At 37.4% G+C, this 24,706-nt stretch overlaps 1 protein-coding gene across 3 annotated transcripts in view; it reads left to right on the top strand.

Annotated features, from left to right (window-relative positions):
* Positions 1–18,226, top strand: part of NTRK3 (neurotrophic receptor tyrosine kinase 3) — a 1,045,167-nt gene extending 1,026,941 nt beyond the window's left edge. For 2 of the 3 annotated variants that reach the window (XM_082254695.1, XM_082254693.1), the window contains 2 exons: positions 11,311–11,469; positions 16,659–18,226. In XM_082254695.1, coding sequence (XP_082110821.1) covers positions 11,311–11,469; positions 16,659–16,844 — 345 coding nt within the window. In that variant the 3' untranslated portion in view covers positions 16,845–18,226. The remainder of the gene's footprint in view (positions 1–11,310; positions 11,470–16,658) is intronic. The other variant, XM_082254694.1, reaches the window with a different exon arrangement.
* The last annotated feature ends 6,480 nt before the right edge of the window (positions 18,227–24,706 follow it).

Genomic DNA, 24,706 nt, shown 5'->3' with positions numbered 1-24,706 from the left:
GCTTTAATGCCACTTTAACCACTTTGCCACTGCTCACTAGAGCTCTACTGCGGCAAAGTGGTTCGTTATTGTCCTACGTCGCCAGACACTCCATCTTCTCGGCGGCGCACGCACACCGTTGGACGCTCGCTCCCGCTGTATTGAGTCACAGCGGGAGTCTGGAGATCCGCCCGCTTGTGCATAGCTGAACCTGCGATCTGTCCTTGTGTCACATAGTCACCTCCCCCCACACATGTCAGTAAGCACCAGGCATACATTAACCCCTCCCTCTCCAATGAAATTAACCCCTTCCCTGCCAGTGTCATTTTTACAGTAACAGTGTATATTTATAGCACTGATTACTGTAGTAATGTCACTGGTAACCCCAAAAGTGTCAAAAATGTCAGTCAAGGGTCCGATCTGTCCGCGGCAATGTCGCAGTCCCGCAAAAAAATTGCAGATCGCCGCCATTACTCGTTAAAAAAAAAAACACCAAAAACGACAGAAATCTTTCCCTTAGTTAGTAAACGCAATAACTTTTGCGCAAACCAATCAAAATACGCTTATTGCGATTTTTTTTACCAAAAATATGTAGCAGAAAACAAATTGGCCTAAAATGATAAAACATTTAGATTTTTAAATTTTTTTTGGGGGGGGGGGGAATTTCATATAAAAAAATGTGAAAAATATTGTTATTTTTTCAAAATTGTCGCTCTTTTTTTGTTTATAGCGCAAAAAGTAAAAATCGCACAGGTGATCAAATACCACCAAAAGAAAGCTCTATTTGTGGGAAAAAAAGGACGTCAATTTTGTTTGGGTACGGCGTTGCATGACCGCGCAATTGTCCATTAAAATCACGCAGTAAAAAATCGCAAAAAACCCCCTGGTCAGGAAGGGGGTAAAATCTTCCAGGGCTTAAGTGGTTAAATGCCTGCAAAGGGCTATTACTGCACATGGATAGTAAGAACTGTACATGCATTTGCAGAATGCCCCTTCCACTATTTTTTTGCATTGGGGTCATCCATCCTTGTAGAACAAACTTGGTGCTTCAGCTTTTATAAATGTGATTTGCATTCTGTGTCTGCTTTTCTCTGGGCATTTTCACTACAGGTTATAAAAAGCTTTTATTGTACACTAAATAAAGCAGTGTATTATTCCATTTAATTACATTACCTTGTTAGGTTGTCTGTGAATTTCTAATTATCTGACTTTTTACTCTAGATTCACCTATCATTCCACTATGGGTGCACTTCACTTCTATCAGGGAAATAAGAGGCATGCAGCCAATTAGTCTTTGCCGTTATGTATGCAATTGCTAAGATGCACATCGCAAAGTGTGGCCATTAAATAAAATAACTCTAGGTATTTAGCATAGCGTTCTGAGCGTCTAAGTAAACTGAAATGATCTTTGACTTGAAAAAATCATCCAAGCATAGAGCATTTGTATGTATTTAACTTTTCCGTATTGCAGAATCTTATTAATGAAATGATGTACTGTAATCAAACAGAAGTCTAGGAGGAGGGGGTTCTTATGAAAGCTATTGGTCACAGCTACTGAGAGACACATTTAGTATTCCTTTATTAATAAAAGAAAATATACAGCTTTGAAGGTTTCTCGGTGCAGAAAGCATCCATATTGGCTGCAGCTGAATTTAATGATAGGCCTATTTTTATGGTTTAGCAGGCTTGACTGCCCAGATGAAATTAGTAGAAAGATTAAGTCACATGAATATTTGTCCTTGAGTTCAAGGAGACAGGGAAAGAAAAGAGGAAGCAATATTGTTTGATACTCTTAATTGTTACTAGAGTTAGCAAAGATGGGTTTTAGGTCAATGGAGTTACATATGAATTGTAGAAGAGGTGGGCCTTAGGTCATTGTAATTACCTATGACCTGTAGCAGAGCTGGACATTAGGTAAATGTAGCTACCTATCAACTGTAGTACAGCTGGACCTCAGATCAATGTAGTTACACGTGAACTATAGCAGAGCCGGACTTTAGGTTAATATAGTTTAATAGGAGCTGTTGCAGAGTCGGACCGTAGGTCAATGTATTTAGCTATGAACTGTAGCAGAGTTGAACCTTAGGTCAATGTAAATGCTTATGAACTGTGGCAGAGTTGGACCTTAGGTCAATATAGTTACCTACTGTATGAGCTGTAGCATAGTCTGGTCTTAAGTTAACGTAGTTACCTATGAACTAGAGCAGAGCTGGGCCTTAAGTCAATGTAATTACTTATGAACTGTAGCGGAGTTGGACCTTAGGTCAATATAGTTACCTATGAGCTGTAGCAGAGCTGGGCCTTAAGTCAATGTAGTTACATATGAACTGTAGCAGAGTTGGACTTTAGGTCAATATACTGTAGTTACATATGGACTGTAGCAGAGCCGGGCCTTATGTCAATGTAGTTACCTATAAACTGTAGCAGAGCTAGGCTTTAAGTCAATGAAGTTACATATGGACTGTAACAGAGCTGAGCATTAGATCAATTTATTTACCTATGAGCAGTGCCAGGGCTGGGCCTTAGGTCAATGTAGTTACCTATGAACTGTAGCAGAGTTGGACCTTAGGTCAATATAGTTACCTATGAGCTGTAGCAGAGCTGGGTCTTAAGTCAATGTAGTTACATATGAACTGTAGCAGAGTTGGATCTTAGGTCAATATAGTTACCTATGAGCTGTAGCAGAGCTGGACCTTAAGTCAATGTAGTTACATATGGACTGTAGCAGAGCAGGGCCATAAGTCAATGTAGTTACCTATGAACTGTAGCAGAGTTGGACCTTAGGTCAATGTAAATGCCTATGAACTGTGGCAGAGTTGGACCTTAGGTCAATATAGTTACCTACTGTATGAGCTGTAGCATAGTCGGGTCTTAGGTTAACGTAGTTACCTATGAACTAGAGCAGAGCTGGGCCTTAAGTCAATGTAATTACTTATGAACTGTAGCGGAGTTGGACCTTAGGTCAATATAGTTACCTATGAGCTGTAGCAGAGCTGGGCCTAGAGGCAATGTAGTTACATATGGACTGTAGCAGAGCCGGGCCTTAAGTCAATGTAGTTACATATGAACTGTATCAGAGTTGGACTTTAGGTAAATTTACTGTAGTCACATATGGACTGTAGCAGAGACAGGTTTTAGGTCAATGTAGTTACCTATACACTGTAGCAGAGCTAGGCTTTAAGTCATGGTAGTTACATATGAACTGTAGCAGAGCTGAGCATTAGATCAATTTAGTTACCTATGAACAATGACAGGGCTGGGCCTTAGGTCAATGCAGTTACATATAAACTGTAACAGAGCTAGGCCTCATGACAATGTAGTTAACTATGCACTGTAGCAGAACTGGGCCATAGGTAAATAAAGATAATTGAATTGACTTAAGGCTCATCTCTGCTACAGCTCATAAGATACATTTAACCTGAAAAATGGCAACCTTGTCCTTTCATATCAGGAATCCATAAGCAAAAGGCAGTGGCCTCCCTATAAGGGTTTTTATTTATGTAAGCTCCATACAGTCCATAAATCTTTTAGCAGGAGCCATTTTCTTTTTTACCTTCTGACCTAAGGAAAGATCTGCTACCCTGCTGACCACTGTGCCAAAATCATGTTCTGACAACAGTGGCTCTATATTGTGGGGAACATATAATTGGTAGGAAGATAGATCTAGATCACATGTAATCTAGTACTGGATTCAATCATATGTGCCAGGTGGATGACCTAGGATACTTTTTGATATGTGTAACCTTATGGTGTACAGTGCCTTGTCTAACCACTTATCATACTTTTTTGTTTTTTCGCTTTTTGTTTTTTATTGGGTTGATAATGAAAAGCCCCTGTACATCGTATAACAGAATGTGAGGAATAGAATGGAATTTCAAAATATTAAAGTAACACCAAACAATATCCTTATTCTCCAAAAATAATCAATACTACCCTAAGTGGTTCTAAAATCTAAACATGTTTTACCTTATTGAATTCCCTACATTAGGGTAAAAAAAATGTCCTACTGGTTGGATGGCCACCCTCACCTTCATTTTTTTATACCTGGGTTCTATCTCGATCCAACGCTGTGCCTGTTTGCAGCACCGCTGGTCTCTCTCTCTTATTACAGGCTCAGAGACAACAGTGGGAGCCATTGGCTCCTGCTGCTTTTAATAAAATCAGTGAGAAGAAACCAGGGGCTGGGCCAAGCCACACTATGTGTGTCCATGGATGCACACAGCCCTGCTCAGGGGCTGGCTGCAGGTGTGCCACCACAGGAAGAAGCTTTGTATGCTGGCACATAGAAAAGAGAAGGAGCCAAGACCACTGGCTAGGGAAATCAGCAGAGCAGGTTCCAAGCTGCTCTGTGTAATACTATTGCTCAGAGCAGGTATGTATACCATGCTTATTATTTTAATTAAAAAAAGACCCCTTCCAACCGCTTGAATGCACCAGCAATCTATTTTTAATAAAATTGTTTCTTACTGTGTTTTTCTGCCGTTAACATCCTCCATGAGCTCCTGAACCTCTCCCCTGTTTCCCCTTACTTCTATTTGGTTTGGAACAAGCACCATATGTTGATTGCACTCATGTGCACTGCTCTATGTAGACTACAAACTCCATAGTCCATTGTTTGTCTCGGGAGCGAGCAAGAGAGGGAGGCTACATACAGTGGGACTATGGAAGTCAGATCAGAACAGCAACAAAAAAAAAAACTGAATTTGGAGGATGCTGAGAGCAATACAAAGGGTTTTTTTTTTCAATTAAGAACCCATATACAATTTTTTACACTTGTAAGGGATATTGTTATTTCTAAGCGATTTTGTGACGTAAAGTAGATTTTTTCCTTTGCTGGAGGGTGTATTGGGAAAGGTCAGGTAGTAGCCGTAGATGGGAGGCCTGCTCAGGAAGTTGAGAGGGATGTCTAAAGGCTTCTAAGAGCGGCTCTTTAACTTGGAAAAAATGGATCCTCAGTATGACATCCCTAGGAATTTTCGGCAGGGAAGAATGTCAGTTTGGGCAGGCGTTGGATCCAAACTATTGTCAGATCAGCTAACGTTAGATTTGGTAGCACCTCCCATATACAATTTTTTAAACCTGAGTTTAGCGTCACTTTAACTTCACAAAACTCTTGCAATGCGGTGCATATGTATGCAGCGTTTAACTTGCGTTGAGGTAATATTGGCAGTTATCTTCAATTTCCAGTCACATAATCTATTTGTATTTAAATGTTTTTGATTGCCTTATATAATGTTTGTTCGATGTTTTTATTTCAATGTATACAGTGGGGTTGATTTATTAAAGGTAAACAAACTGTGCATTTTGCATGTGTAGTTGCTCCAGAGCTTAGTAATAGAGGTAAAAATGTCACTTTACAAAGAATACCCAATCACATGCAAGGACAATTAAAAAAAAGAGCATTTTTTTGCTTACACGTGATTGGATGATAGAAGTCAGCAGAGATCCCTCTCATTTACTAAGCTCTGGAGCAACTGCACTTGTAAAGTGCACAGTCTATTTGCCTTTAGTAAATCCACCACATTGTCTTTTTCTGCTTATCCATACATTACATGCTACACAATTTGACCCTTATTGAATCATTACATAATAGCTATCAAACAAGGTGCCGAAAAAATAAACTAACAAAAAAAATGAGAAGATATAAATGGCAGTAAGGCCCCTTTCACACAGGGAGTCCGTCGGCGGACTCCGTTTTTCTCAGCGGTGGATCCCCCGCTGAGCAGGCCGATGGCTGCCATGTCTCCGCGTGTGTGCGGAGATGGAGCTGTCAGGTCCCCGCTGTTCTCTATGGGGGAATCAGATGATAAAAAAGGATCGTCTGTCCATTCTCATCTGATCCGATCCCCTGGATGGAAGGAAAATAGGGTTTCCCTCCATCCAGATTTGACGGATCGGATTGGATCGGATGTCAGCGGACATGTCTTCACTGACATCCGATGCCCCATAGAGATGCATGGGGCATCCGTTTAGATCCGCCTGAAAAACGGACAGGTGGATCTGAACGGTCCCCCTGTGTGAAAGGGGCCTAAAGATTTGCTTGTTTGCTTATTTGTTAATGTATGATTATTACACCACTTGGAACTTATTCTGATTCAAAGTTGAGAAATTAAAGTTAAAAAGGTTCAGTTAACAAACCAAGATGTTATTTGGAAAGTAAAAAAAAGATCCTGGAAGCTAGACAAGTAGAAAATGATAAAATATTAGACTTCACAGCTTGTTTATTGTTGCAGAAAATGGAAACAAATATTAACCTATGAATGTTAGTAGGCAGTCCTATGGCATGCGGCAACGCATACCGAATTCAATTTGTGCTGTTTTTTTTATCACAAAATCTCTATGAAAGGCTTCACAGATGTATAAAATTCCTCGAAGCAAATAACAATATCAGAACAAGACCTCATTATATTAATGCTTCATTTTCAAGCAATGAAGACTAATTTTATGATATCCCCCTTGTATCAGAGTATTTGCAAATCTCAAGTATTTAATTAGCCACACTATGCAAACATCTAACGCATTAAACAAACAAGCTCTTGAATCTTTGCCTTTGCTTCAGTAGGCAAATAATGAGTGAACATGTGGTGCCTGGCCCATTATTGTATACTATTATCAATATAGTAAAGAAAGAGAGCTCATAAAAATGCTCAGACAATTTCAGAACAATGAGCCCACAGCCGCAATGATAATATTAACAACAATGCAATTAATAGTGCCTAATACTGCTATAATATGTACATATTATTCATAAAAACGCATGTTTCCAATTAACCAAGCTCCACAAACTTCCAAGTTTTAATTAATGGAGGTGTCTTAAGATCTGAACCATAGGAGGGAACTAATTACAGCCCCTGGGTTACAGTAATAGTTACTTATAACTTATATTTACAATGCATATATTATTAAACAAGCAAAACACAGGGCAGTTCTAGCTGTGCTAAAATGGGCATACAATTATTTGGTTGTATAATTAAATCAGAACCTATCAGCTACACAAAACAGGGTATGACTGCATATAACTAAATTTCTATTAAACCAAGTGCAGCTTATTGCTGAGGCCCTTTCTATAGACATGGGGGTTGATTTCCAACCACTTCAACTCCCCTTAATGACCAGGCCATTTTTTTGGCGATTCGGCACTGTGTTATTTTAACTAACAATTGCGCAGTCGTGTGATGCTGTACCCAAATACAGTTGATGTCCTTTTTTTCCCCACAAATAGAGCTTTCTTTCTTTATAAAATATTTCCAATAAAAAAATTAAAAAAATCAATTTTTTTTTTATCAGTTTAGGCCAATTTGTATTCTGCTACATATTTTTGGTTAAAAAAAAATCCCGAAAAATCTATTTTAATTGGTTTGCACAAAAGTTAATGCGTTTACAAACTATGGGATTGTTTTTTGGACTTTTTAAATATTTTTTTGTTTTTATTAGTAATGGTGACGATCTGCAATTTTTAGCAGGACTGCGACATTACAGTGGCCAAATCTGACAGTAATGCCTCGTTTCCACTGAGCGGATCGGTTCGGGTCAGTTCGGTACGGTACGCTATTTTGAGTGTTTCCATTATGAAAGTGGTCCATACAACCGAACCAAACCGGACTATTCCTGGTCCTCCTTCAGATGTAGGAAATGGTACGGTACGGTTAGGGGCGGTTAGGCTATAATTTATACTCTACTTTTCTGACATCTCATCCTTGTTTTTTGGGCTAGTTAGTTCCCAAATGTATGCTGACATGGAAGTCTTTCAGGAAAACAGAAAATTTACAATCAACTACTTACCATAATTTTCCTTTCCTGGTGGACTCCATGGCAGCAAGAGTTCCCTCCCAGAGTCATGAGTAGGCTAGTTATGGAACGCAGCCTCTGGCTCAGCCTAAAAAATGAATGGGATTGGGGTCCTATGGGATAGGAGTGAGAGCAGGGCTACCCAAACGTATGCTGCCATGGAGTCCATCAGAAAAGGAAAATGATGGTAAGTATTTTATAGTAAATTTTCTGTTATTTCGATGAATGTCACACCCATTTGTGCATGCTCAATGAATGTTGGCTGTAATTTCTCTAATAGATTAATTCTTGTGAGCATCAGCTCTATCTAGTTGTCAAAATGCTGTATATTCTCTCATTGAGGTATGTCGGAAAGAAATACTGCATTTTGGCCACAAGATGGCAATAATGAAAAAGTTTATCAAAGAAATTACTGCCAAAATTTGTTGGGCATGCTTGAATGTGTGGCCATTAAGCCAACAAATTTTTATAAATTGACCCCTAATAAGGATGCCCTGAACATCCCCCTGTTCAGTTCGCAGCAGAACTCCCGAACATGGGAAAATTTTCTAACTCAAACAGCGAACCCCATTGAAGTCTATAGGAGCCAAACAGAAAAAATCAAAAGGTCCCATTTTGAGAGCTTGTATGCAAGTAATTGGACATAAAAGTGGTATGTGGGTCTGGATACTGCCCTTGGGGACATGTATCAATTAAAAAAAAAAAAAAAAAAACAATTGTAAGAACAATAGTTTTTTTCAGAAGCAATGATTTTAATGATTCTTAAAGTGCAACAATAAAAATGAAAAATTCCTTTAAATATAGTGTCTGGTGGTCCCCTTAATGTGCCTGTAAAATGGCACATCTGTACAATGTATAGATCTTGCTACAACAAAAATTACATTTCTAAAGAAAAAAAAAAAAAAAAAGGAGTCAAATCCCATTTATAATGAATCGCGGTTACAATAACCGGGTCCCGGCTATTAAAAAATTAAGGAAAAAAATGGCATGGGGTCCCCCCCAGAATCCATACCAGACCCTTATCCGGGCACACAGGCCCCATGTTGAGAACCATACCAGACTACATGCCCTCCACATAGGGGGGTGCTCTGGGACGGGGGGGGGGGGTGTTCTACAGTAACATACACCCACATAGAATCACATGCTCATATATGGAATATTACAGGGGGGAAGCATACATTATTTCAGCTATTTTTATCAATTCTAAAAAAAGAAACTATGGAACAATTCTTGGTGACTCTGTTTTAGAGGCTGTGTAAGAATCTTAGTTAAGAAACATACGACCCCCCCCCCCCCCCCTCACCATTTTGTGGAGCAGAATATTCCCATTTTATGTTTCTATCCCATGTATTATCCAGTATGGGGAGGGTAGTAGAATTGCATAGAATGTTGTGTATATATCAGCATTATGGAGGAGATAGATTTTTGACTTTCCCAAAGAATAACATCACGACTGCAATAACCCAAAGTTTAAAAACCTGAGAAAACTCAAACACAAAAAAAATACCTTGAGAAAATACAAATATGTTGAATCACTCACCAGCTTTTAGGTCCTCTAGTCACAGACTTATACAGGTCAGGTATTTCTTTATTATACATATTCTAAAATGTGATAAGAGGAATTAAGTTTTATTATGAGAGGGGCATTGCATATTTTACTGCTATCATTCCTTAGAGATGTAAGACTCCTGAGAGTGAATGAACTCACCAGTATCCTTCCAAAGCAGAAATATTTGTTTAAAATGGACTGACCCTTTAATAAGCCAGTGGGTAATTAAATTATCATACAAACCGAGCCATTACCCATTAATGAAGAAAAAAAGTTTAATTGGATTTTGTAATATTGCAAAGACTGTTCACCTTTGAATTGATCAAAGAATTCTGGCATTTACTCATAGAATTTTTAATTGAAGAGGTATCATTTAGACAGCACCTGAAGATTGCTCATTTTGTAGATCACGTTCTACAATAGAAAGATCAATTTGTTCAACATTGTACAATGTCATAGGCTGACATCCAGGGCAGCGGTCTCAGCAGTCAAATCAATTCTTTACAGTTGACTATTTAATAAGGTATGTCGTTTTCGAAGGTTTACAAAAAAGTTATTTTATCTTGAATGCAGGCTTTATGTCAGGCAGAGTAGTAGAGTAGTTATGTAGCAAATCCTATTTTTTTAAAACGGGATGGAACTTCGTTCTGGACATTTTCATTTCTGCTTACACCATTGACACATTTTTTTTTTTTTTTAATAGTGCTGTTATCAAATGGTGGATCCATCTTTTGCAAAAACAAAGTTGCCTTCAATTACGACCTCTGTTACATCATATACTATGTATTACACAGCAAGGAGCAACTCTAAATTAACATCTGTAGTTTGGAGTCAAGCTATGCCAATGCAAAGTGTAATTTTGACATATTTATTTCAAGCTGTTCACACTTAATCACTTCTTATTTGAGCAGTGGGAAATATTGTAAATGTGGAGTACTTAGACCTTTAGAGAGATGGTGAACTTTAGGCTAAATGTTGTTTTAGGTGGAGTCCTGAACAACAATAAAGTGATGTAACTACAAAACACAGGTGTATGGGCCCTCCAGGGGTTTTGACAATCTAAGTTAATCTTGCAGAGTGTTTCTCAGGAGATGACAAGAGCTGTCCATAAACCTCAGATAACTGCATTTGAGTAGACGGGTATTCATCCAGTCATACTATATACAAAACTGCTTAAAAGCCAGTTTTCATTTCTTACATCTACAAGTTGCTATACCTTGTAAATGCAAAGTCTATAACCTAAGCTCCAGAGAAACCTTGACCTTGATCAAAAATTTGTAGAGCCATATGCAGTTATTGATCACTGATGCCGATATCTCATAGCATGAAGGTGTTGTTGCAATATATATTTATACATTATATCATGTTTGCAGAACTTAAAAAAACACAACCCCCCCCCAGGCATGGCCAGTTGTACTAAAGAGAGAATAGAATTACCAAAAAAAAAAATATTTGCTTTTTAGGCGCTTTTCCACTGCATGGTATGGCTCGGTTTGGCGCTTTTCCACTGCATGGTACCGCATGGTACATGTAAGAACGGTTCGGTACGGTTTGGTACAGCGGCACTTTTCCACTACATGGTACAGCTCGGTACGGCTCGCTTAAACAGTACCACCTCGGTTGGGGTTCCAAGCGGGCCATACCTACACCATATCCCACAATCCTTTGCATGCAGCCTTGATTGTTTGTCACTACTAGCCACTAATTGGTCAGAGAATAGTTTTAATCCCACCCACTTACTACTTTAGTGGAAAAGCAAACCAAGCCGAGTAGAGCCTATACAGTGCTGAAACGTGCCGACTCGTATCACACAGTGGAAAAGCAAACTGACCCGAGCTGGGCCAAGCAGTGCTGAGTTTGAGCCAAGCCGGTACTTGCAGTGGAAAAGTGCCATTTGATAAGTCAAGCTATCAAATGAGTATAGGGTTTGTATACACTTTACTATTCAAGGCTAGGTATAAAAATAATGTTTTTGTTTCTTTTTTTTCTTTTAGGTGGGAGGCCATACAATGCTACCGATTCGCTGGATGCCACCTGAAAGCATTATGTATAGAAAATTTACCACGGAGAGTGATGTGTGGAGTTTTGGAGTTATCCTTTGGGAGATTTTTACATTTGGAAAACAACCTTGGTTTCAGCTCTCAAACACAGAGGTACAATCTATCTATCTGTCTATCTGTCTGTCTATCTGTCTGTCTGTCTATCTATCTATCTATCTATCTATCTATCTATCTATCTATCTATCTATCTATCTATCTATCTATCTATCTATCTATCTATCTATCTATCTATCTATCTATCTATCTATCTATCTATCTATCTATCTATCTATCTATCTATCTATCTATCTATCTATCTATCTATCTATCTATCTATACCTCCTTGACTATACTACATCTAATTACAACTAAAATATGTGAAATAATCCCTGCACAATACAGAGGTGTGTGTTGCATTAACCATATGAACCAAAGAGAAAATGTAACTAATACTCATTAACTGCCACAGTAGAAACAGATAAATATATATATATATATATATATATATATAGATATATATATATATATATATATATATATAGATAGATAGATAGATAGATAGATATATAGATATAGATATATATATATATATATATATATATATATATATATATATATATATATATATATATAGATATATATAGATATAGATATAGATAGATATAGATATATATAGATATTTATCTATCTTTTAGCTCTCAAACACAGAGGTAAGATCTATCTATCTATCTATCTATCTATCTATCTATCTATCTATCTATCTATCTATCTATCTATCTATCTATCTATCTATCTATCTATATTTTTTTCTGTATTGTGCAGGGATTATTTCACATATTTTAGTTGTAATTAGATGTGGTACAGTCAAGGAGGTGGCAGCACATGGAAATACCAACCCATTTTCTCTTTGGCCTGTTTGAAAGTATTCACAAACCAGCTGGATGATATAAAACTTTATAATGTGTTCTGGCTCTGACCTGAGGCCTCCACATTGTTCATGCCTGCAGTATCTTCATCAGAAGGAGAAAACTATATGAAGCTATGTACACATAGGAGTTTAATATAAGGTAGATAGTATTGTCACAGACTCAATTTATTTACAATGGCTTGAAATTGTTATGCTTAAAATTGCTATGGTCCAGAAACAGTTAGACAAAATTATGGTAAAAGACAAAGAAACATCTGACCAAGATGACTTACACCCAAGAGCTGATCTCTGCCATTTTGTTTAGAGACTCTTTGGTACCAATAGATTGGTGCAAGGCTAATGCAATGCATGTATTTAAAAAGGGATCAACGTCTTCATCACGTAACTGCAGACCTTTTAGTTTAACTTCTCTGGTGAGAAGAAAGGATGAGTTTGGGTGCAGTCATAAGACAGCTATCAGTGCTGGGCCAATGAGCTTGTGACATCATTGAGCTAATATAGCGATGTGGCCATATCAGGTGAAGGAGCATCCTCCCTCCTTTGTGTATGTGCAGCTCATTGGACCAGGAGTGACAGCTGCCTTCTGCTTCGATGAATGCAAAGTGTTCTATCATTGGACAAGGCAGAGAGGTTGGGCAGCGGTGTCATGATCTCCATCTTGTCCAATCAGGGAACACTTTGATTTAGAAAAGGAGCCCATGTCCAGAGAGCAGGCTATTGTGTTCACAGTGCAGCAGGGCAGCCACTTGGCACCTGAGAGCTAGTGAAGATCATTGTAGTAGCAGTGCCTACTACAATGATTTCCAGGTTCTATGGGGATCCCAAAACTGGACTAATGTAACTCTACAAATTGCCATATCTAAATTTAAGCATTAACATCTCTGTGATAGCTGCATTGTTTTATTTTTTGAAATGTCTAGACAAACTTTTCAAATTCCAGAATTCTGCTTTACTATGCATAACGATCCTGATGTTCTTAAACATAATTTTAATAATTAATTGAGGTTTCAAAGGTGCTTCCTATAAATTCACTCAAAGACATATCAGTGCACAGAGTTAAATTTGCATTTCTGTGGAATGCTGTGAAAAAATAAATGGCAAATAAACAAAATTACGTGGATATGGGAGTGGATAAAACAGCACCAGGTTAAAAAAAATAATTTGCAAGCTTCTTGACCAGCGTGAATAAAGCAGACAGATGAGTAGAGAGGAAAGGCGAGAGAAAGGAACTAATGGGGAGCTTTCTGATGCACAGATAGTTGGATATTTAGTGGTCTTAGGACTAGCTGTTCGTTTACACACAAGGGAAATTAATATAAATGCAGCCCTCCTAAACATTAAATTACTTCTGCCAGTACAGAAAACTGTCAACCTTACTTTACAGACCAGAGAACAAACAAGAGCATTGTCTAGTCTGATTACATCTATAGTATGCTTCTTGACCAGTGAACAGAATCAACTGAACAGCAGCAGTGAAGGCTGAGGCTCTGGTCATAAATAAACACCGACTTGTTATTGTAAAGACTGTTAGCTTTCTGAAGAAGCATAGACTGTTAATATATAAAGTCAGTTTTATTCACTGTTCAAAATATGGAAACAATAAATAAAATGATTTTCTTTTTCATAGCTGCAAGCACTTCTGCAACAGAATTCCTACAATGAAAATCCTTTGCAATCGTGTGATCTGTTAGAGCAGTCTATCTCAACGAGGGTTCTATTTTTCCCTATGGCTCCTCCAGCAACAGGCAATGCCTGACTCCCAGATAAATAACCACTGACACCAATCATCTTTTCCTTTTTAGCAACTGTATTGGTAAATGGGGCATTCTTCCCACTAAATGCCAATGGATGGACTATTCTTTCGCTACCAGTGTATGGACCCCTATCACCCATTGACTACTAAATATAAGGAGTCTTTCTCCCTCTGATCACCTATGGAAGTGGACACAGTTTTCACTGCCGTACTATTTTATTCATTCTTATATCTCAGCTTACTGTTTACGCTTAGATACATTAAGCTGTATACGCTTAGATACAGTGAGCCGATATAGTAATTATAGACATGGGTTCCCTGAGACCTGGACATTATTTATTTGCTTTAATTTGTTATCAAAATTTTACAAAATGCAATTGTAACAATCAATTTGTACACAGTGCAGAAGGGAATATCAACAAAATAGTGTATGCCAAGCAACAGAACAGGCGAATAACAAAGTATAAAGTTGTCTATTAACTGAACAAGATAATATATGGTCTGTAGTAAAGTACATTAGAAATAACCTGATGATGAATGCAGCCAAAATGTGCATACCAGTACTTTGGAGATCATCTAAATCCCCTTCCATATTTTACTGGTACAAACAAATAAATAAGATAGCAGAAATGGAAGAATTAATAGCTGTGTCAAAAGACTTTCCTTCTAAATTCACCTCCACACGAGCACGCTGGCTGCATTTTCGGTCAATAGAGGGATACTTTCAGGTAATGGGAAACCCCCTATGAGGTTTTGACTTAGCACAAGCATACAGAATGGGATTCATTGCCTCTCATTCTCTCAGGAAATATACCCTTTCTCTGAAAAATGAAACCGTTAAGAGACATACTAATACCACTTAACTGTTATAGGCATATATTATAATTGATTATTTTAATGCTTAGATACCCTACCAAGATCATACTCTGCATTTTTTACCCTCCAACACCCTTCCTCTCTGACCCTTCTTGCCCCCTTCCCCACTTTCTCTCTCTACTTCCACTGATCCCCGCTACCTAACACTCCTTTAAACCCAATTACATCACTTACAATTTTTCCACACATATCTCCACAACATTAACATCATGCTCACCTAAATACGATTCAATGTCTTGCAAATCCTGTTCCTCTGCAACCCAGCAAAATGGCACTACTTAAAAACCATATCCCAACACCCTATCCCTCCTCTGAATCCAGAACCCTCTTACATCTTGCAGTACTGATCTAATCACCCGGAGCTTACCCATGCAGGTCGCAGACAGGTCTAAGATGATGGACCTATATGTGACAATCATAGAGAATCTGTTGTGTACAGCTGCAAATCACTGTAGCGAACCTGGCATAACTAGTCCATAAATGCAAAATAAAAGACGCGCTTAATTGACACAATGATACTGAAATCAAACTGAAAAAAAAAAATTATAATAACAGTGAACTGTGCTTCAAATTATACCATAATGTCCAATTAAATAAATCATGGCAGTGAATCAATCTAATCATAAAATAATATCCATATAGATAAAGCAAAATGAAAAGTCCAAAAATGGGTGCCAGGTGCAAGAAAAGAATCCTTCACCACATATTTTGACTTCCTCCACAACAAGTGCTGCATGCTATGGGCACGCTAAACGCTTACCAGAGAGAAGATAAAGACAAGCATCCGATATGTAATAGGAACTCCAATGGGATCCTGTAGATGGCATGATGCCTCTTTCTAACAACAGCAAGGAGCCGCAATCATAGACCAGCCACTGCACTAAAACAGTCCAGGTCCGACGCTCCCAAACGGAATATAGAAGAAAGGGGCCACAGATAGTGTAGTACATAGGGGAACACTTTTATTAAATAAAAAAAACTCACATGTAAAAGGAATAATAGCGCTATTGTTGGCAGATTCCAACAGAACACAGCCGCCCGACTTCCGGGTATCACGTGGTGACATCAGCCTCCCCGACGCGTTTCGTCATAGATGACGTCTTCCTGGGGACCCATCAACTACATAAGTTATTATGCAAAATACTGTTACAATGTGAACAGCTGTCTTATTATTCTATATGATGTTAATATTCTACAACGTATAACATCAAATTTCTGTAAGACATGCAGAATTGTTCAACTAAGACATTGTATTCATTCTGGATTTTGTATACCCCACCCTTATTTTTGTATTACCCCCCTCTTCTTTTGTCTTATAAACTTTGCTTTGGAATAAAAAAAATAAATAAATAACCACATCAGAGAACGTACCTCTTTGAGGGTGAAAGTGGATTGTGCGCTCAAAGAAAAACAGAATAGCCTCCATGGTGGGTGAAACCAAAGAGAAGCCAACATTATTTCAAGGCTTTTTCCATTGTAATAAGGGTGAGAAAGGCTGTATTAGAGATTTCTTTAGTCAGTATAGGTGAATGCATTTTCTGAATTCACCTACTGTACATATGAAGAAAAGTACCCACTAGTCGTTTTATTTATTTTTCAACTAGATATCAGTCATGTGATTTTAAAAGATTTGTTTCTGACTCTTTGTTTCCTAATGTCCTAGACATGCTGTTACATAATGTTCTGCCATTTTTTTTTCACAATTTGCATTCATATATTTCCTGTCCTATGCTCTCTTTCTTTCAGGTTATTGAGTGCATCACGCAAGGACGTGTTCTGGAGAGACCAAGAGTGGCCCCAAAGGAAGTGTATGACATTATGCTGGGATGCTGGCAGAGAGAGCCTCAGCTGCGGTTAAACATCAAAGAAATTTACAAGATTCTTCATGCCCTAGGAAAGGCCTCTCCAATTTATTTAGACATCCTGGGCTAACCAAGGCCATTTGTGAAGTTGTTCTGACCCTAGCTACCCTTTTCTTCCTTATTCCTGCCTTTCCAAGAAACAAAAATGTCTTCATATTAAAAAAAAAATCAAAAATGAAAAAATATGAAAACAAAAAACTTAAGTGCCTGCAACATATAACAACACAGAAAGAAATCTGTAAAAGCAGATTCATTTTTTTTGTCTACATCTTCCACCAATACAACCATTTCGGAAGACTCTGCTGTTACAGATTGAGTAAAAGACAAGAATTGGGAACTGAAATTCCACCACTGAAAAATGTGGTTGTCTTTTTTTGCTTCAGTTCTTCAGTGTGCAAAGCTCAATACTCAACTAAATGCATAAAGACAATCCTATTCAAAACCTCCACGATGGCATCCAGCCTTAAGATGACGCCATAGTCCGTGGAGCATTTATCCTTTATTGTATACACAGTGGCGGATTGCAAAAACCAAATGCATTGTCTCACGGAGTACAACAGTTTGATGACTCGCATGCGTACTCAAAGAGAAACAACAAATTGGAGTCAAGCTGGGGTGTGATAGGAAGAGCAATTCAGCCATTTTTTGAGGAAGCTGGACATTTACCAACTTAACTACTTAAGAACATTTTTTATAATTTCTTAAATCCTGCGCTTATAGGATTTCTGATTTCTGGAATTGGTACCTACGGGTAAAACAGTATCTTTGTTTAAGTCAATTCAAGATTTTTTTTGTTCTTGATATTTTTATGTTTTCTTTTTTGTTTTTTTTGTTTTTTTTTTTGTTTTGTTTTTTTACATTTTTAATATAATGGGATATGTGACCAGTACAAGAAAAAAAAAATAGACAATATGATTTAATTTTTTAAAATGTGATTTTCAGTACCTTATACCTTTGACCAGTATTACAGAGAGCATAATGCTTTTCTCACAAGTACGCAAATATAAAAATAATGTTAAGGGAAATGTCTAGTAAGGGATGGATAGTTTTGTTAGTGTCCCTCCTACTTCTGGTGTATTTTGGGATGTCTATGTTTATATGTAGTGTGTCTCAGGTCTGAATTACAGTTGTTTGGGAAGTCAACTTTCAGTGACTTTCCAGTCGTGTTAAATTCATAATTATATAAGTATCTTGATTATACAATGACAGATTTATTTTCATAATTGATACAATCTAGATAAATAAAATGAAATGTCTTTATTATTATTATTTATATAAGCATAGAGGAGGACATTTTAATGAGGGATGTATTCATGTCATTGTCCTATTCTCAGTTTTATTTTCCCATAGAAAGCAAGAGAACATTAAAGCTAGACTTTTAACTACATTAGCAAAACATAGCATTAACATAACTGTATAGTATACATGGCACTGGGAACTTTCGTTATCACTAAATTATTGTGATCTTTTTTCTTTTTTTTTTTTTTATATATATACATTTTTTTTTATTACTTAATGAATTATGTCTTGTTTATTCCATTGACTTAATCAGAGACTTGAATGGAGAATAGGTTGGCTTAAAGATGGATGTTAAGAAATGGATGTTAAACCCATTAAGCTATAAACTGAATCACATTCCATAACCATACCAAATACATAAAAGGAGCAAAACATCTACGAATGAAATATATGACTGGTGAAAATAGGCATGTCCAATTACTACTGGATTTGGTGGTTACCCAAGCTATGGAATACCGTAAATTGGGATTACCTTGAGAGTATAAGCAAACTGACTGATGTTACCCCAGATGTAATGATTGAAAATGGATATACAAATTTTCTTTACCTACTCCTGAAGAAAAACAAAAAAAAAAACATTTACTTCTTAAAGGGTCTTGTGGGCACAGCAAGTACCAGACATTGGAATTTTATCCAACGTGTGTTAAAAATAAAACTATGGAGACTACTAGATAAAATGCTGGTTTTTAGAAGGTCATTAAGCCCAGTTCAATTGTATTCATTGTCTAAATAATGACTTTCTTTTTTTTTTTTTGTTACAATCTACTACAGACGGCAAACGTATGATTTTAAAAGGCAGAAAAAAAAAATCTGTATTTTGTTACCTAAATCTTTACACCATCTAGATGAGGCCTTGTGCAAAAAAATTAAAACACTGGATGTAAAACTAAAGGAGCCGACTAGCCCCTGAATGCAATGAAGGCTCCGATGTTAAGGGATTGAAAGTGGCTTCTTCAACATGTGAACTGTGTATGTGATCTGATAAGCTCATGAGTCTTTGGAACAACAAAGGCAAAGTTATTAAGAAGGGGTCAAGAGAGGCCACTGTTATCCTTTCTTCACAAAATTGAGCAGTGATGGAGAGAAATAGATGATAATACCATCCAAGCTTGGAGTACTGAGGGCGAAAAGACAACACACCCCAAGCGAAGATTCCAAACAATCGAGGGGCATTCTGTAAACATTTTATTGATTGCATATTATTCAAAGAATCATTCTACAAAAAAAAAAGAACAAACTAAGTTCATGAATTCCGCATGGATTCTGGTAAAGAAGCAGACACAGTAGATTAGGCCTTCAAGTACCAGTTACATGTTCATTATCTGGATTACTGCTGCAATAATATTACTTCTATCCACATTTGTTGATAAATCCACAGCTTCTGAAGATACGTATGCTCCCTATTTGTTAATAATTGATTTGAGGCATTTGTTTTTAATGGTATTTTTTTTTTTCTTTTAAATGTTTTATGTCCGTGGTTTGTAATGCTAAAAGAATGATAAAGGGAAAAAAAAAAAACACTGTGCCGCTTATGTAAATATCCATCCCTTTCTACTGTGTGTATATGTATATATATATAAAAATCTTTCTGACATTAATTTTTTTTATTTAACTGAATTGGTGACATTATTGTTATCATGCTATGTAGACATTTTTAAAGTGGTATTCTCAAGGTTTGTCAGGTTAACCAACCTACCTTAACTTTACACACACAATCAGGTCAAGAGTAAAAAATAAATAAAAATAAATTAATTTGAGTAGAGGCAAATTTCTTTGGCCTGACAAAACTTTAGTAGACCACTTCCTTTGGTACATTTCATTTTTATAGCATTGTCGCTGATTTATTTTACTTTTAAAATTCTCTCAGATTTGCAGATAATAATGTGAAGAACTCATAAACAAAAAAAAAAAAAAAAAAGCCCCCACTCTCGCTGCCATGTTGTCCATATAATTAAATGTGTCTTTTCTGTTTCCTCAATAATATTACCCCTTACTTTTTTTCTTTTTTTGAGAAGGGTGGCAGTGATTATACACTGACATAATGAATAATCCAGTCTGCTAGAATTACCATTTAAGCTTTTTAAGATAAATGCCATAAAACCTTGTGCGATAAATACAATTTTTATAGTTGGGTCCCTAGAAATACAATTACATTTCTCTGAAAGCATGTAAGCAGGATTTTGTTTCTAGCAAACCATTATTTTGTTTTCAAATATGCATTCATAGCCATAGAACCTGATCTGGCCATTAATAAGTAAGTGTTAAGATACGAGATTAAATGTGAGGTTTAAAGGTTAAAATTACTTACATTTATCATACAGGTTTAACATGTTGCTGGAAAGCAGTCAATATGGAATAGTAAATACTACAAAGTTGATTTCATGGGACCAATCTCGGAGAGGAGTAGAAAAAAAGAGCCTGCCATCCTGTTCATTCACAGTTAATTATCTGGTACATTTAAGTAAATATGGAAGGTGTAATGAGTATTTTTAACTCTAACCTGCCCCCAATATGCAAGGATTCCATTTATAAAAATTACAGTTTGAATGCAAAGATTTCAACCTAAAGAAGAAATCTACCTAAAATTTTTTTGGAGGACCGTTGTCAGACTATGGGGTTGTTTTACTAAATACAAATAGAATATTCACTTTGCAAGGGAATTATCCCCATAGTTTAGGTGAAGCTCTGCTAACTTCAATCATCCAATCATGTGCAAGCAAAAATGCTGTTTTTTTTTCTTTCTTGTGCGAATCCTTCGCAAAGTGTCATTTCACCACATTAAGCTTCGAAGCAAATTCCCTTGCAAAGTGAACAGCCTTAGGAAACAGTGACAATGGAAAGCTGTCCAAACTTCTGAACAGCCAAGGCACAGAGATAGTCCTGTTAGAGGAATAGTGGAACCTGGGTATTCTTCATCTGGGCAAAGTATACTCCCATGGGGGTTGATTTACTAAAGGAAAATAAGCTGTTCGCTTTTCAGGTGATTTCCTTTGCACAGTGCAAATTCCCTTACAAAACAAACAGCCTGATTGTCTGTAATAAACTAATTCTTTTCTTGGTGATAGTGAGACAGAAAATTAAGAGAATTTTCTCCAGTGGGGTCACAGACAGCAGTACAAACCAAACAGAAGTTCTAATGCTACTCCAGCCAAAAAAAAAAAGGTTTTGGCTTGGTTTTTGCTTCAAGTTTAGTTTAAGCGGAGTTCTGCCCACCCCTCCAAAAATCAAAAGTCAGTAGCTACACAACTTCTGAGGGAGGGCATCGCGGCGCTGTCTCCCAGAAGTGGGGAAGGGTACCTGTCAAAAACAGGTAGCCGACCCCCTCCCCCCTGAAAGGTGCCAAATGTGGCACCGGAGGGGGGGAGGAAGCAAATGAGCATAAGTTCCACTTTTGGGTGAAACTCCGCTTTAATAAATGTACTGAATCAGGTAGCCCAAGTAAACCGATACAGAAAACTGGAATTGCTTTTATATGCCTTTTGATCATGCTGTGTTTTAAATGTAGCAAAATGTGAAATTTGATGTTGATGGGCCAGTGTTTGAATCAATTATCTTAGACAGAGCAGGCATAGCCTAACCCCCCAACAATCTCATCTGCCTGACAGTGAAACTGGAAAATGCAAAGTGATTTGCCGTCTGAGCCTAAGTAAGCTCGGGCTTCATTCTTGTTTAACACACAGCTGCTGGGAGATGACAAATCTCCTTACCGTAACAGTGAAGGTATTAAAGCTAGCCGGATCCCAAAGACAGCCAACAAGTTGGAACTTGAAATAGGAGGAAAAAAAAAATTGGCACAATTTCATTGCAAAGGCAAAGCAGAAAATAATATGTTCATTTCCTGCTGACTGGGTGGAATTGACTGTTGTATTAAGACTTCAGAAGATCTTTCTCTCCAAGTAATTTCTACATTGATGACACTGACATCCAAGTTAACCTCTAAGCTGAGAATTTTACGAAGGAGCTGATTGTAATGCATATGACACTGTACATCTCTCAGCACAGCAAATCCCAGTTGAAGCCTACCATATCTCTGCCCTTTTCTTTTCTGTCGTCTTTTTCCTCTTCAATCTATGTATGCAAGGATGAAGGGAGCTAGTTAGTGAGCGGGATCTGCAGTTTGCTCTGTATGACCTCAGCAGCATGTATTTGTGACCATTCTCAAACAAGCACAGCTGCAGATCTAGGCAGGATGCCAATCTGACAGTAGCTATGGCCTGCAATACATCTTCTCTAGGGGTGATGTACAAATGAAGGAAACAGGACATTTGACAAGCAGAACACACCTTTATATTTACTGTTTGATTAAGAAATGTAGGTCTTATACCACATCACAGTATTATAGTATCCAAAAAAATGCTGAAATAAGAAATTAAAAATCTGTACACTATAAATTCTGGAAATTAACATAGTTGCTTATACAGTAAATATGATAAATGATCTTAGTTTTATTACAGATGGTGATATTGCTGGTAGTTATTCACATTTAACACAATTTTTTTTTTTTTTATTCATCAACTAGCTTGTACAAGAGCTGTACCAAAAGTACTGGAAATGTGGACATACTTTTTAACCACTTCAGCTCCGAAAGGATTTACCCCCTTAATGACAAGGCCATTTTTTGCGATTCGGCACTGCGTTACTTTAACGAAAAATTTCACGGTCATGCAACTCTGTACCCAAATACAATTGATGTTTTCCCCACAAATAGAGCTTTCTTTTGTTGGTGTTTGATCACCTCTGTGGTTTTTAGATTTTACGCTATAAAGAAAAAAACAAGAAAGTTGGGACTTTGAATGGAGCACAGAAAAAATTTGCCCCCATCCCTAATTGTTTGAATAGAGGAAAGGATTAGGACTTTAAATGAGGTGGAGAACAGAAGGCTGGGAAATATATTTCCCAGCGTTCTGTTTTCCATCTCATTTAAAGTCCCAATCCTTTCCTCAATATAAAGAAAAAAAGAGCGACAATGTTAGTACATACTCCCTTAAAAACGTGTATTCTATCTACCAGGAGTGCATACAAATAAGCTGTATGATTCTCTTTAATGCATTATTTATATGTGAACCGGTGAAATATCCTAGGGCCTTAACTGGTATCCAGCCTCTATTCCTCTTCACCCTCTCAAAGCACACGTACGCCCCACTGAAAGGCTCCTTATCTGGTCTTTACTACATATTTAACAGATCCCTAATAGTATTGCCCATTATTAAGTGTTCTTGCATGGCAAGACCACTTACTGTTATCTCACATATATATTCTAATTATTATAGCCAAATTTACCACCCTAACTCCTCCCACAGTTTTTACACTACACAGACAGTAATATACCGAAACATGTGGATTGTTCCCGATTGGTTTTCTATTACTTTGTGGAACGTTTTGCCAAATGGTTCACGAAATATCGGCAATTTTGTGGTGAAATTGGTCCCATAGGCATGAATGGCGGAATGTTCAAAACTAGAGTGGGAGCTGACAAAAGCTAGAGTAAGAGCTGAAAAAACAGGACATGATTTTTAAACTGCTACCACTCCCTCATTTTCAATCCCACCTACACAAATCTTATATCAAAACGTTCAGCTATCCCTGCTGCCACTAAAAATGTCCACGGCTAAGCCAAAGTCCTGATAGTTTTCACAATATGACTGGTGGAGGCAGGAACACTTCACACAATCTCCCCAGAAATTGTAGCTTTTCTAGTTACTTTATCCATTGCTCTTTAATCTAAAAGTGAACATAGGACCAAGATATGGACATTTAGGAATTTCTAATCAAGCAGTAAATGAGGAAGCCACTCACCATTAAATGCCTTATTCAAGTTTATTTAACTCTCCAATCTACAACTGTTCCACCTAGTTCACAGGAACTCTAGTGCATTTCACTCTAACCAGAGCTTATTGCGATCTATGATTATTTATGAGTAAGCTATGGATGGAATGAAATGTGTTAGGGCTCTTGTGAACCAGGTGGAATAGCTTGTACATTGGAAAGTTTAATAAACTTGAATAAGGGGAGTGCCTTCCTCATTATGAGTGGAATCTATGGAGTGGACCTCTAAGCGACCACTAAGAGCCAGCACCCTGAGTTGAATTTTTAGGAAGGAGTGCCTGCAGTAAAACACTTTTTGTTTTTTTGTTTTTTGCACCAAGCAGTAAATTAACTTTAAAAGAGGCCTTTCCTGACCTCAATAGCTGTGGGTACTGCAGAGCAATCCATCCTTAAAGTTCACAGCAGAAGGACTGAATAAAAGTCCTCTCAGCAGCTACATTTACTCTGTTTCCACCTACCCGAGTATACATTGTAAATTAGAAGGATAGAGGAGCAGGGTGAGCTGGGTTTCAAAGAGGATGACTTTGGTGCTTCTGCCGTGAGCTTTATGGATAAACTGCTTCACAGCTACAGAAGTCACTAGGTTGATTTACAAAAACTGGAGAGAGCAAAATCTGGTGCAGCTGTGCAGGGTAGCCAGTCAGCTTCTAACTGCAGTTTGTTCAGTTAGGCTTTTAGGCAGTTAAGCTGATTGGTTTCTATGAACAGCTGCACCAAATTTTGCACTCTCCAGTTTTAGTGAATCAACCCCACTGAGGGATGTTTGTAAAACGTTCACTTCTTTTATAGCACATGTAAATGTTAATA

Source organism: Pelophylax lessonae (genome assembly GCF_965119305.1).
Source record: "Pelophylax lessonae genome assembly, chromosome: 4".
Lineage (NCBI taxonomy): Eukaryota > Metazoa > Chordata > Amphibia > Anura > Ranidae > Pelophylax > Pelophylax lessonae.
This window is presented reverse-complemented; position numbering and strand designations above follow the sequence as displayed.